The sequence below is a fragment of the Phaethon aethereus genome (assembly GCF_964289735.1).
Source record: "Phaethon aethereus genome assembly, chromosome: 2".
NCBI lineage: Eukaryota > Metazoa > Chordata > Aves > Phaethontiformes > Phaethontidae > Phaethon > Phaethon aethereus.
Genome location: NC_138582.1, coordinates 10,926,662 through 10,942,261, shown reverse-complemented (window position 1 = coordinate 10,942,261; position 15,600 = coordinate 10,926,662). Strand labels below are relative to the sequence as shown.

The 15,600-nt window shown below is 38.9% G+C and overlaps 1 protein-coding gene across 1 annotated transcript in view; it reads right to left on the bottom strand.

The window, feature by feature from the left end:
- Positions 1-15,600, bottom strand: part of CYRIB (CYFIP related Rac1 interactor B) — a gene marked incomplete at its 5' end in the record, with an annotated part of 84,399 nt that overhangs the window by 24,129 nt on the left and 44,670 nt on the right. Inside the window, 1 exon segment of the mRNA XM_082014814.1 lies at positions 7,811-7,847. Coding sequence (XP_081870940.1) covers positions 7,811-7,847 — 37 coding nt within the window.

Below are 15,600 nucleotides of genomic sequence, written 5' to 3'. Positions count from 1 at the left end.
GTGGTAACACCTTTTGACCCACAACCATTCCAGTGCAACTGGGACAAAATCCACACTGAAGTTGTAATCCTTATCTGCCCCTCTGCTCTGCTGAGACCCCACCTGCAGTCCTGCATCCAGCTCTGGAACCCTCAGCACAGGAAAGACATGGACCCGTTGGATCAGGTCCAGAGGAGGCCACGAAAATGATCAGAGGGATGGAACACGTCTCCTACGAGGACAGGCTGAGAGAGTTGGGGCTGTTCAGCCTGGAGAAAAGAAGGCTCCAGGGGGACCTTACTGCAGCCTTGCAGCACTTCAAGGGGGGTTCTAAGAAAGATGGGGACAGACTTTTACCAGGGCCTGTTGCAACAGGACAAGGGATCATGGTTTTAAACTATAAGAAGGTAGATTTAGACTAGAGATAAGGAAGACATTTTTCACAATAAGGATGGTGAAACAGTGTCACAGGTTGCCCAGAGAGGTGGTAGATGCCCCATCCCTGGAAACATTCCAGGTCAGGTTGGATGGGGCTCTGAGCAACCTGATTGAGTTGAAGATGGCCCCGCTCATTGCAGGGGGTTTGGACTAGATGGTCTTTAAAGGCCCCTTCCAACCCAAAGATTCTATGATCGAGAAGAATTCTGCATATTGCTATCACCAACATCAAAATGACTTAAGGACAGTTCAGGTGACTACCTATTTGTTCTTACACAGCTTCAGATAGTCAACCTCTGTCCAATTTTATTTGGTCTTCTCATTCAGAATATGGTACACTTCAGAACTTGCAAACTGTTTTTTCTGCCAGGGGTCTTACTGATTTTAAGATTTTACAGTGCAGTGTCCAAAGGTAACTCATTAGGTAAACTGACAGTGTAAGATTCAATAAAAGTAGACTTTCTACCACTGAAGTTTTCTCTTGCCATGAATCCAACATCATAAAATCAGCGCAGAAAAAAACAACTCTAGTCTCTGTCCAAAAATTGACTGTCCCTGTGAAACTGCCCAGAATCCCTCCTGGCATGCTCTGTACTCCAGCACAATACTTGAGCCACGTGGAGCAGGTTATAGGAAATCAGAGCACGAGCCAAGAACATGGTTTAAACTTGACCTACTTGCAGAGGAAGACATACGGAATGCCACATTTGATTACACTGATTTGGCCCATTACAGCCTTATGGGGTTGTATGATGTTGTGTGTAGTGCCATGATCAGACAAGCGGAAAGCAAAGGCATATTTTCAAAACAAGCCTTGCACGCATGCCCTTCATGCTGAAAATATCCCTGACATATTTAAATGTTTTCTTCTTCCTAAGCTAAGCCCAGGGGGTATTTAATAGAAATACATGATGCAACTAAATTCAGCCGAGCACTGAAGAAATTTTCCCCTCTTGCACCTGAAAGAAAAACTGTATATTAACAAGGATTTTGCTTGCAACTGGCAAGCAGCTAGAAAACGTACTCTTGTTAAAGGTAAAATACTACAAAGATGTTCCTAAGTAGCATTTTTAATTTTGCTTTGTTCTATTCGAAGAATAGCATGCTTTCAAACCAGTTAAAAAAAGTGTTTGTGACCATTAAGAATGCCTGCTTCAAGAAAACATCAGCTCACCTTTTGGAAAAGCATACACTATTCTGAAGACTGTTTTTAATGCAGCTTAAGACTGAACAGGAACACTCAGAGTATGAAACCCAGAGGTTTAATTTTTCAGTTGGTCACATAAGTGTGGCATAAACCTCTGATTCAAAGATACTTTTGTAAAATAGTAAGTGAAAAACACTTATAGCCTTAAAAAGTCTAACATTATGGTGTAACACTACAATGTTATAACACTTACTGTTACTACATAAATAAAAACCTAGCCAAATGTCTCCCTATACTGTTTTCCTAGAATAATAATCCTATCAGCCTGGCAATTGTTTCAAGGCTTACTGAACATTTTCTGCCAATAGTATCTAGCCATGAACAGAGGGGGGGGGGGGGCGGAAACAACAGACAGTGAATATGTGGCTGCTCACATCAGCTGAATCCAAGGCAGCCCGTCGCAACGGTACCCCAGGGCAGACAGCCTATAGGGGCCAGTGGTGTCCTCTCTCCCGATGAAGCAGTTAAGTGAGAATATATTGGCCCTCAACCTTAAAAGCTAGAGTGTGCTGCAGAGATGGAAACAGGCTTGTAAATGACATTGAGGGCATCACTATTTTCCTTGGATCCAAACATGTTTTTCCTAGACTGATGCCCATTTATTTCTCTTTTGAGTACTGCTGGGGAAGCGTAGATGCCCTCTAACACATTCGAATTCCTACTACTGGTATTAGTGGTGTTTAAAGTAATAAAGATCTGTTATTAAGCAAAACCTTGAAGTAATAAATTACATTGTCCAGACAAGAAATAATTATTGAGGTAACAGTAAAAAAATAGTAGTTATCACTCACAATTTGTAAAAGAGAGCAATACATGGAAATTACCAGCTTTAGATTTAGGAAGGAGAAGCTTGGTGCTATTAGCTTAAGGCAAGTTAGATTTTGGCTAAGCTGGTATCATTTTCAGGACCCAAAGCTATAGTAACATTATTAATATTAAAGGTATCAGTTCAGGACACCCAACTGCTGAATCAAATGCAGCTACAATGTGCCACAGCAGTAACCGCTCCTGCATGAAACACACAATTTCATTCATTGCTGGACAGTTTGTTCTAGCAAACGTAAGATTTCATCCGGTTTTATATACACTTTTACGACACACTTCACAGCCTAAACCTCTGCAAAGGTCTGTGCACTGCTTTCCACTCCTGACACCTAGTGGTTATTCCTCCACGAACCTTAATTGCAAATGAACCATATTAAGAATAAAAGCTATGCAAGCCTACCCACCCCCGCCCAGAAAAAAAAATATACCACTAAATTCCTGGGGTTTCAATCACCAATATCTTATCGAAACAGTGGAAAAACAATTTATGCTGCCAGATTGAAAATGTTTTTGTATAGGAAAGTTAGTGTTCAAGGTACTTAAAAGCTGTTTAAAGCTGCCTCTGATGTCAGTCCTTTTGGCTAAACTGACTTTGATACAATAAACTGTTTTAGTTGAAACTGAAGCTACTTTTTTTGAGATCACACATCATCAATAAAGTCTCCTTTCTGAACAAAACTGAATTCAAAACTTGTCATATCAGGAAAATGGAGGCCTGCCAGGGAAAATAGTCTAGTGAAAAAAGGCTCATATTCCACAAAACCAGAATTGTAAAGTACGGTCAGATCAGTGTTTATACAGTCCATTTTTCCACTTAGAGGAAATAAAGAGAAAGGCACTGAAGAATCCACAGTTCCTTTAGAAGAGGCAGTCTTAAAGTCTTGTTAATTTGGGAATATTTTAGTGGCACAGCTGACACTGAATGACTTATTTGACAGGAGCTACAATAAAATAACTAAGCATGCCCACAGAAGTCTGGAATAAAACCCCAATTTGTCTGGACGGATTACTCTTATTTTTAAAACAGAACTTGTATTGAAAAGGGGAGAGACTATGTTCCAAAAATCTGCTCTGATTTACCCTTCAACAACTAACTGCACAATTCTTCTAAGAGTGAATCTGGGGCTAAAAAAAAAAAATAACTAGATATGCTTTCCTCTTTCAAAACTTAATTCTGTATAATGTTCTTAATTCGATTACATTGCAATCATCAGGGGGAAAAAAACTAAACTTTTTTTAGTTCAAGGACATTTACATTCAAATGCAATTTACACTTTTACTCATTCCTTCAAAGTCTGAAATTTTAAAAGTTACTTTTGCAGTGCTGTAACTCCTCCAAGAGAGGAACCTTACAGTTCGATCTTCCAGAGAAAGGGAAGTTTCCAACAAATGTGTTCATGCTATGGTAGAGCCTCAGAGCTCCGAGAGCCAGCAATTTCCCTCCAGCCCAAATACTGCTTTAGTCCATGATACTGTGACATTATCATGGAAACAGTGGCTGATCTTTAAGTCTGTCTTTTTTCAAAATAGGCTAAGAATATCCTATTTCTATCAGGTATATAAAGATGCAAAAAAGCATTTAACAAGAGATGCTGTAGATTTACAGATTGTTTTTTTATTATTTTGCAGAAAAGCTTCTTACTCTACAAACAACAGCATGCCTATTAAAACTTTGCTGTACTACCACTTACCAAGAAAGTTTCGTATTTCAAGGATGTCAGTCTATAATTTAACAGCTGTCAAGCTCCCATCTCCAGCAAAAATAAAAGCCAAAAACCTAACAATAATTTGTGTAAGTCCTCCTCCTGCCAGCTTTTCATCTCAGTATAAAGAGGAAAAAAAAAAAACAATCACAAGAACCCCAAAACCTGCAATTTTTACTTAACTGCTAGAAAAAAAATAATCTTTTCAATACCTAACTTCACTATAGTGTCTAGTCCAATTGATCTGCCACCTTTCAGTTGTGAAAAAGCACTCCTCTTCAAGCCTAGTTTTATTTAGAAATGTGTTTTCTTTCGAAATAGCTGAATTCCCACCTGTAAGAATCAGGCTCCCGTACGTGTCAGCACCAGAGCTGGATGAAGTTGCACTGAGGCTCTGACAAACAGCCTTGGTAACACTGCCATCTAATGTAGTAGGACAAGGAGTACAGTTATCTGCATCGCTCTTTAGTACTCAAATGAAATGTTTTCTTTTAGTTTGGCTCCAAACTGTTGCACCCCTTTAAGTGCCTTGGCTTTCAAATCCTACACTAACAATATTATGAAAAATTACCTAGTGATGAGGTTGATGGGTATAAATAGTCATTGACATGTTCTATCTCAAGGGATTTTTTCAGAATGTCACAGTACTAAACCGCAAACCCCGTGTGTATGAACCTGGCACTGACTGACAATCTGCAAATTCAGTTCAATGACACACCAGCTCTGAGCTCCCAAGAAGGAAGGGAAGTCCTATGGCCTTGCAGATCACGTAGCTGGAAGGGCAGATTTCCACATTTCAGGTTAACTTTCTAACTATCCTGTGCAATTTCCTTTTTCTGGGACACCAGTCAGACAAAGTATGTTTGCAGAACATAGTAGGCTAACAAAACACATGAAGTTACTGATGAGTTACAGAAGACTACCAGCAGAATGATACTCCTTCCCATCCCATCTGTTTCCAGAAACAGTAACAGACAGGTATTAGGCAGGGTGGGGCAATAGAATTGGTCTCTGCAAGGTTGTTTGCTTCTTTGAAATTACACAAGAGATTTCTTGCAAGTCCAAGGTTCTACAGCTGTCTCTGTTATTTCCAGTTACTACTTCTTCAGATAGCCTCATGAGGCATAGTATCAACTACTTTGAGTTCAGATAGTTTTCCATGTTAGAAAATAAGTGTAAACCAAACAAAAAACCCCAGACCACATCGGTCTAGGCTCCTTTAGGTTTGCTAAATCTATTATCTTTTATCTCATTTTCCACGCCCCCCAACATACCTCAAATTTTCTATCTTAAAATCAAACTAAAGGTGTCCCGTAAGTGTAAGATATCATGCGACAGCTTATTTTCATCCACCTATTGGAAATACCAAGGCACATTTGCTATTTTCCAGTGATACTACACAACCTACAATTCCTTAAGATCAGTAGCAAGTATGCAGAACATGCAGAGTTATGACTTCCTGCACCAGTCCATCTATGAACTCTACAAGTTTGTCTCATCTTGTCTCACAAGGAATCTGCAGCAGTTCTTGGGGAAAACCAGGTACATATGTGGAACAGAGAGCCATTGAAGAATACTGAATACATTTAATAATCACATCTGGCTCAGAAAAATACTTGACCTGGAAATATTTACATACTAGAAGAACCACCAATATATGCTCTTCCTGTTCCTGCTCTTCCCTAGGCATCTGCTCATGTTTGAAGGTTCATGTTCTATTGGATTTTAAGCTTTTTTTCAAGTTTTAACCTTATTCAAAAAGCAACATCTAGCTAAGTTTGCCCCATTCTTTGGAGCTTAACCAAAGTTTTCAGTAGTCTCTAGTTCTTTATCACTTATCTTACTGGTGCTTTCTGGTATTCCTTGGGTAGGGCTTCTGCCAGTCCCTTCAAACCCCTCACACCCATGACTCCCAGCTGGTTTAAGATGCTGTTAAGCATTTGGCAGCTACTTTGTCTCAGCACAGCTGAGAAGGTGAAAGCATCAGCAGACACCTGAACTTTACAGATGAAGTGGACACCACCACCTTGGTTCATAAACATTTTCCCCTCAGTATCTGAAAGTGTTGATGCACAGTTTCTTCAAAGAAAACAGAGGTTTCCTGCCACATGCTGTAGCTGTTTGCTGGGCAGCCTTCCTCCTTCTGCAGGCAGTACGATTCCCAGCAATGCCCCTTGAATTTTGCTAGCTTTCCTGGATGACTCTCACCTTCCTGAGCAGAAGCAGCACTATTCTAGCAGAGGAGTAAGTGGTGGTTGTGAAAATATGAGCAAAACCAAGTGCACACAGGCAGAGGTAAGATGGTGATTCCTGGGGACTGTACCTGGCTAGACAGACCCATGGTCTGACTCAGTTTAGTGACTCTTACAATGTGTCCTTTGCAAATGCACACTATGCTGTAAATAAATATTTGCACTAGTTTGAATTGCAAATTTGCTAATACACACTTATCCATGACTTTGGAAGCAAAGGCCAACAAATGAAAAAGGTACTACTGCTGCTGACACTGGGTGTTTTTCCATTATTTTATTGTAGATTTGGAGAATACTGCTGTATGCTTGCCCAGTTCCTAGACTCATTCCATAACCCTGGAGAGGCAAGTCAGTAGACTACAGGGACTGTTGGTCTGACCCAGCATTGCCATAAGCACTCCTAAGAATTACAGAAATGTGATATAAATCTCATCAAAACCAGTGATTCTGCAAAACAAGTATTTTAATACATCAATCATGCATTAAAACAAGGGGCAATCATTTTAGTGACACATTTATAATGCCATATATTCTTAATTCCTGATTGGAGTATTCAAATAGTTTTGGACATAGCACTTGATAATGTTTTCTGCTGTTGTCAACAAAACTGATGACAAATCAATTTAATCAGCTCCCCAGAATTCAAAGGGCTTTTTGATGACTAATCAGAAATGGAAGAAAAATAAATCCTACCTCATGTTTGGGAGCATTATCTTCCCAGTCTGACAGAAGATAGTTGGCTATGCTGACACAGCACAATAAACACATGAAGTATAACACACAACTCTATGCAGTAGCTTAGATGACAAGTAGCAGGTTATAAAGCTAAAAGCTAAAGCCTCCAAATGAGCATATGCCACCTCTTCAGTCTTACAAGCCGGTTCAGAATATCGTTTTCTGGTACAAGTCATCTGGTTCAGAAATTATTTTAAGTTACACAGTAACTTTACTAAAGAGACTGAGAAAGAAAAACCACCAAAACATTATCTCTTCATCCACATCTTCCAAGAAGTTTAAGCACAATCTTCCAGAATAAGTTCTTAAATGCGGCCAAACTACTATACTCTGCGCACACTAAAAATGACTGCATTGAAACAATGGGACTTCTTCACAACACTACGGTGAGGAGTTTTCCAAATCATTACCAAGCTGTGTGATGAGGTACCATGCAAGCAAAAAAACAAACACTTGCATCATTTTTTAGCATCTTTAATCAGAGAGGCATAGAATAGGTTTTAGATCAGGACTTCCTAGTGAACACTAGAAGCAAATGGAGGGAAAAAAAGAGTACTTGAAGAGAAAATTGCTAATATTCATCACAGCCCCATTTCCTGTCCTTTAACATATTATAATTTTTGCATCTTGTATGTCAGAAGAATTTAAGCAGGTTAAGTTCCATTTCTTACCTACAGCCAGCGCTGCACTCTGTTCTTGGCCTCCAGTCTGTTTTAAAAGAAAAAGAGATTATGAAAATTCGTTCTTTTGCAACTGAATTCTTAAATGTAATGCTGTGTGACCTTGTAAAAGCAAACACACATCTGTTCCAGACATTGTACTATTTTTCTGCATTTACTTCATAATCATGGTTCTGGATCTATATGGCACTATGACTTTTGAAAAATGCGTTAAAAAAATAGAATGCAGAACTGTGTTTTATCTCCAGGCGTATAAGTAAATAGGGAACATAATTATTTGGCAACAAACATGTTTCTAGGGAAAAAGGCTGCTGGTGTTAGATAATCTATTAGAACATGTATCCCATAATAAATTTAATTACTGAAGCGGCAATAAAGTAACAGTGGCAAATTTTTCCACTTGCATTTCACTTTGCAGACACAAACTTTCTTTTTAAAGAGAATAAAATAAGATTCTTAATTCAATCAAAACTGGCTCTTGAAAAAAAAGTCATGGCTTGCATGCTGATCTCCAGAGAAGGCACTTTCAAGTCACTGCTGAACACCATTTACTTAAAGGAAACTAGTGTTCTTTGACAGCTTCAGTTTGCTGTACAGACTATTAATCAGAATCTTAAGGCTGGTGAAATAATTATGTTAACAGTACAATTTAAAAGGAGAAGATATGGAGTACTACAGCATCTCATAAAGCTTCATAGGAAATAATAGTGTAACATTAGCTAGGGAAGGCTCTGAAGATCTACAGGCAAGAAGCAGAGTGGAGACCCTAGTGAGAACTACTCTTCACAGCCCACAGACCTGAACATAAGCTAGAAGATGCCTGTCAGACACTGTTACAACTGTAGAAATTTATTTCTCCATTCCTTCCAGTGTATGCCTCTTTCTCTAATAGGTTTCCGCCTTGACTAGGATTCCTTTGAGTAGCATCTGCCTTCTCCTTTGCCAGTTGGCTTCAGATTCCCTTTGCTCCCTCAGTAGTACGCAGCAGCCAGTACTTCAGGACAACTACTTCACAGGACAAAAAGATTGTTAACAGCACTATCTTTGTAAAAGCTGTTGCAACTTCCTTAAAACTCACCCACTCTCACTAGGCTTATTTTAAATATGGTGGGTTTTTCTCCCTCCTCATGGCTGTAGACTGCTCCATTCGTGCTTTGAGACAAAGCAACAGAAATCAAACACTGAATGGAAAACAGTGGTCCTGTGCAGGTCAGAGATGAACATAACTGATACTGCAAATAGAGAAACTGAAACCAAAGGCAGACCCAACATTACTTCAAAAAGCTAATTTCCTGAAAAAAGTGAAAGAAAAACCAAATAGAACAAAATATTTAAGAACACAAAAAAGTTGTACCTAAAACCAGATATTTTGGGGGAGGAAGGTAGTCTGAGCTCTGGTTAAGATGATTTTGAGCAAGAGTCCAACTTAATTCACTGAGCTGTAAACAAAAAGCAGTCCAAATTCATTAGAATGACCAGAATATAGAAATAAATATGAAAGTAACAGAGGGGAAAAAACCCAAACAAATACACAAACAACCCACTATAGTAGCAAGGCTAGGGACTTTCAAAAAAAAAACAAAAACAAAAAAACACATTTTCCCAACAGCATTAATTTGTTACTACAGAAATGTCTAAATTTGCAACTGATAAAATTATTAGAAAAAACCCGACAATTGCTTAGCTCTTACATCTTTCTGGACAGAATACTGCACTTATAATCACAGGTACTTGCCACCTGCAAGACAAGTGTGCTGTATCCTGAATGAATGAATGACCTCGTAGAGCCATTAGGCAAAAGGGAAGCCACCAGGAAAGCTGAGGTTTATAGGTCAGTTGGACTATCATCAACAACAGGCAAGGAGATGTTAGCACAGGAATCCATTAACTGGATTCCTGTCTTTTAGTACCGATCAGCACGCCCTCATGCAAAACAGATCAATGGACTGAGCACATTTGGTGCTATCAACTTGGTTTATACTGGCAAGCTGATAGATATTTGATTTTTGCACAGTGTGACTTCACATCACACAGTATTTTAAATTTAGAGGTTAGCACTACGCAATATAATAAAGCACTGTCTAAATGAATAAGGAATTGACTTGCAGATCTCTGACAGTCAGTGGAGAATAATCGGTGAACATCCATTAAAAAAAGCCAGATGTGAAACTAATGGTGTGATGGATTCTTTACACAATTAATTTTGGCACTTCCGAATGCACCTTAATTCAGACACAGGAGTATCTAAATGAAAGATCGCCTGTTGTCAGGTTCAGAGCACATTATATGGGTTCTCCCAGTTAGTACAGAAGATCTGCAAAACATCTGAGCGTCTTTCTGACTGATTCTTAAGGTTTGCATCTGCAGGTTAATATAGAAAGGATACCAACAGGCACAAGATGAGACATGTACACTATATAATTTAATAGGTAGTGAAAATTGAATAATACAGAACCAAGAATTTTTTCCATTGCTTGTGATTCTGAGGCAGCAAAGTATTTAGCATTGTATTACAGACAGAAGCAGCTCTGGATGGGAAATTCATCTTTTACTCAATGGGTTAACAGCTCACAGATTTTGTTTAGGTTTTTTTTTTATATATACCATTTTATGGAGTCAAACAGCAGAAAGATTAACGCATCCCATCCTCAGAATCTCTGTTTCAACTCCCCCCCTCCCTTGACTTGAAGCCTAACTTCACCACAGCAGAAAAAGGTCAAAGCATATGCTAACACCTCAGGCCAACTACAACAGAAATTTAAAGAATTGTCACAATAGTTGGCGAGCAAATGCAGAAAAACGTCTACAGCCATTAGAGAGGGACAGTGAATCATCTAAACTGCAGCTATTCGTTTTCAGAAGAAAACGAAACCAAGCATCGTTCAGTTTGTCAGAGGAAAAGCCTGTAGTTGACACGAGTCAAATGGTACCCAAATATAAAAGATGCACTAAGTAAACCTGGAATCATTGTGAATAACGAAACTTGGAAAAAAAGTAGTAACTAACCAACCATTGAATAAGCCCTGTGTTTTGGGTATCCACCTCGAAACTGATGCTGCTTAACTTGGCAATACTGAAAACAGATTTCAAAGGAGACAAGCTAACCATTAACTTCCAGTAGGAAACCAATGTCTTCTGCCCAACCTTGACTGAACTAATTACGAAGCCTCTGCACACAAGCATAGACTTGTAGCAAATCTTGACTGACAGTTGCTGACAAGAACGGTGATTTTGCAGGCTTTCCAACACTGGGGTTTTTCTGCCTGTTAAGAACTGAAAACATTGAGTAGTAAGAAAGAATTGACAACAATTTTGCAATAAGAATCTAAATTACTTTCTGTGTACTCGAGTTGTACCTCAGCTCGTCAGGGAACTTCAGAAAGAGTTACTTCATGAAGCTTACAACACTTACTAAAGAAAGCTTGCACAGGATTCATGTACTCCATGTGAGGTATGAGGCACCCAGGCTTTAGTAGTCTTCAAAACACAATCCACTCTGCTCCTTCCACAGCAAATGTTTAACCTGTTTGTTTGAAGTTCAAGCTTGCACTAGGACTTCCCTTGGTAAGCATCAACAACTTGAACTCTGGGCAAGCCAGAGGTGGCCTACAGCACAGATGTTCTCAGCCCAGGAATCTTAGCTGCCCTTTGCATACTGCTGAACAGAACAGGCCCTGGCTCAAAGACTGCACTGCGCTGGCAATTTTTAGACAGTTCTGCTTTCTTGCTTCAGTTACAGACTTGAAATTAGTTTGAGGAAACCACTCCAAATATTGTCTTAGAAGCACACATTAAAACATAAAAAAAAAGCCCAGTCCAGAACAGAACCGCAAGTCAAATACATCCCACGTCTTGTGGGTAATAAAAAAAGAACACTAAGAAATGTTTAGGAATAAAACTTGATTTTTACTTTAGTAACAATAACAGACGGCTAAGCTATAAAAAAAATAAATCATAGCTAAGATCATGTTTCAAAGGAAGTTTCAGGGCATCTGCAGACGAACCCATGGTTCAATGCTAAATGGATGCAGACTCCAATGTTAACATCAGTGATTCTGACAGAAGATTCTGCTATACCTGTATGGCAATCAAACATTAGATTAAGACTATGCAAAGGCAGTCTATCGCTACTGCAAAGTGACCTTAGTTCTTTCTAAGAAAGCAAATACACCGGCTGCCTGGTATAAAAACCACCTTTTTGACTTCTGGCTGCAGAAAGCTTCAGTTCAAACCTTTTTTCTCTATTAATTTTTATTGATCCTTCCAAAGCTAAATTGTAACTTAAAAGTTTATGTTTTATATTAAGGCATTCCATATCCTATATAATTTCTCAATGATGTCTTACAGTAACTCCTATTACTTGCTACACTCAAGCCTGTGTTTTAGGTTTGTAATTTAATGACAGAAAGGGTGATCTGACATGCAAGCTTTCTTGGCAGTTCTCAGCCTGTGATAGATACCTGCCAAAAGCATACGTTATGCTTTCTGTCCTTTATTCACAGACTAAAATGCATTTATGCCAATGTAACTCCTATTCTACATAGCAGTACTGGCATATAGCTCTTCATGGTGTGCATCCAAACATCTAGTGGCACTCTCAGTTCCATGTGCTAAGTTAGGTGTGCAATTAATTACTCAGCATACTCACTTCAAGTGAGGTCCAAAAGGTACTGTTTGCATTTCTCTAAAGCTTAGCCTGGAGATTTCGCTTCAAAAGGAATGTAGCAAAGAGCCATCAGGTTTGCTTTGAAGAAAATATTTCAAAGAAGTTTAGATGCTGCACTATAGATTAACAAAACAAGGTAATCTACATCTAGCCCTTTGTATCAAAACAAAACAAAACGAGGGAAAACCACAGATAGTTGCAAAGCTCATATGGCATAAGAGGTTATTCACATATATTTAAGACCAATAATCAGCATGAAAATTTATATTTCATCCACTTACAGGTATGTTTTCCACAACAAACCATTACTTTGGCTTAGTGGGAACAGTAAAATGAGCTACCATAATCCTCAGTTTTGCATCTTGTCAAAGCTTTACCTAGAACAAAAAAGCTGCAAGTTGAAGACAAAGTATGAGGAATTTTGTCCCAGAAATCAGAAAGTTAATTTAAGAACTTCCAAATAAACTTTTTCACTTCTCAAAGCAAGTGAGAATATTAAATGCTGGGTAACCAGAAGACAAATAAGGACCATTAGGAAAAGAGACGGGACTTCTTTAGGTTATTTAACTTGGGGTGGGTTTTTTTGTTCATGGTGGTTGGTTTTTGGCAGGGGGGGTGTGTGTGTGTGTGTAGAACTGTGATATTTTAGTCCAGGCTATACAACTTTCTGTTTTACTGCAGAAAAAAAAGCAAAAGCCTGCAAGAATTATTGAAGCAAGTCCTGTGTCTAATAGTCAATTATTCAAACAACTGAACCTGCTATTTCTGGTAGGTATTATCTCCTACATTTCTTTTGAACTTCCATAAATCTAAATCCTGAAGCGATTTAGTACCAGGTATATTACACAAGCAGAATTTTTAAGAACTATATAGCATTCAGGGTTTCACTCCTAAAAAAACCCCTAAGTATTCCTAAGCTAGGAAGAGATATTGGATACCTCTGCATTAAATGATATTGCCATTTGCTGTCTATTGCACATTTAACTTCCCTATGACTACTTTGCACTAGTATTTTTTTGCAGTTGATGCTTCCTTTGATGTTGCGCTGTTGTATCCAGTTGTAAAAGTATTCCTATATACCAACCAAGTGATTCAAAAACTTTTTTCTCAGCTATACAAATGATATAATTTCTTAGGAATATGGCAAAGTTTAAGACTGAGAGTTCTGACTCAATATCAGCATAACAGAAACAAAACCATACCCTGCCCCAGGAAATTTGCAGCAATACTCATCCACTTGTGTAATAAAAACAGTAAGACAACAAAAGGTCAAAAGGGCTTTTCCATTCAACATTATTAGTAGCATATTATCAGCTCTGAGCAACCCCCAGACCCATAGCCCTGTTCAGTAACACTTAAACAGAGGAGTCCTTATTTCTTATAATCTGGATTTATATGCTCAGGGTAAATCACTTTCCTTGGGACTACACTAAGTCATCTGAGCAGAAAAGAACTTCTATCATGAAAGGAAACCAACCAGAGAAGAGAGTAACTTAACACCTAAAACATCTTTTTACTCGTTTTAGTGAGTTCTAACATAAACTGGTTCCTCAGCAGTACCAGAAACTGAGAGCTGAAGCCATAGCTAATAGTCTGATGGGTAAAACCGTAAAATGAATCTAGACCTAAACCCATTAGGCTTGAGCTACAGAAGCTTCAGAGGCAACACCTCTGCCACTCAGAGGCAATGGATTTGTTTATTCCAGATTTCAAAGAATGGAGACTAGGTTTTAAAAAGCCTGAAAAGGTCTTCCTATGGAAACCAACAGCAGTAAGTTTTGCCACATGACTCGCTGACTCAAGAGCTGAGAAGGTTTTTTTAGAGCTCCTTCTCCCAAAGGTCCCTAGTACTGCCTGACTACACAAGCCTCAGTAGAGGCAGCTCCTTTGGAGCAGTAACTCATGCACAAGCCAGGATGCAACACTGTGCAAGAGTGACTCCATGATAGATCCTTCTGACAAGCAGTAATTTCTGGCCAGAGTAACTGTCACATAGTGCTGAGACTCTTGAAAGCACCTCCAGCCTGCCCCAGATTACCCAGAGCTCCACCTACACAGAAAGGTTTGTGGTAACTGTTTCAGCTAAAATTAAAAAAAAAAAAAAAAAAGATAATATTTCAGATCAGCTAAACAGTAATGTTCCAGTAACGGAAGTTTCAAACATTCTAATACAAAGAAACCCATGGGTGATTAGATGCCAATAAAAATGATAAACAAGAATGCTTAAACCAATCGTATCAATCACTAGCTGTCCAGAAAGGAAGAATCTAACCATGTTATTTTAACCTGTGACCTCAAATGTTTATTGGGTAGCATTTAATATGGAAGTATGCACAAAAGCTAGAGAATACAGAGTAACAAACATTAAGAGACACAACATGGGAATGTCCGGGCCCAGCTCCTAGGGACCATTGTGTGTATTCAACAGCTTTGTCCAACAGTCAGGAGAAAAACTCCAAAAAACAGTGGCCATACAACAAGGTCTTAATTCCTGCATTGTAATTTAATGATACTGAGTCTTAACAGCTACCCAGTATTTCTGCTCAGTTATTTCCAAAATTAATATCACGATGAGCTAAAAGGAGGCAAACTGCATCAGGGAAGTTCAAAGTTCAGGTTGGACATTAGGAAGAGGTTCTTCACTGCGAGCGTGGTCGGTCACTGAACAGGCTCCCCAGGGAAGTGGTCATGGCACCAAGCCTGTCAGAGTTCAAGGAGCATCTGGATGATACTCTTAGTCATATGGTTTAGTTTTAGGTAGTTCTGCAAGGAGCAGCGAGTTGGACTCCATGATCCTGATGGGCCCCTTCCAACCTGAGATAGTCTATGACTCTAAATAATAAAATTGCAGTTATGCAGCCAAGCAGTAAGCTGAATATTAACCAGATTTGATATAGTCCAAATCCCTAGAGTTAAACCGCCCTCCCTCCCCCCCCAAATTTCCTTTAACATGCATTTAAGAGTCCTTCTGTAAGTCAGGAAGTGAAATAAGCAACATCTGACATTAACCCAATAGAAAAAAAAAAACCCAAACATAATACTAACACCCAGTCACCTGAATCAACAAGCACAGCTTTTCAGGTCAAATGTCTTTCTTATGAGAAAAGTTTACATA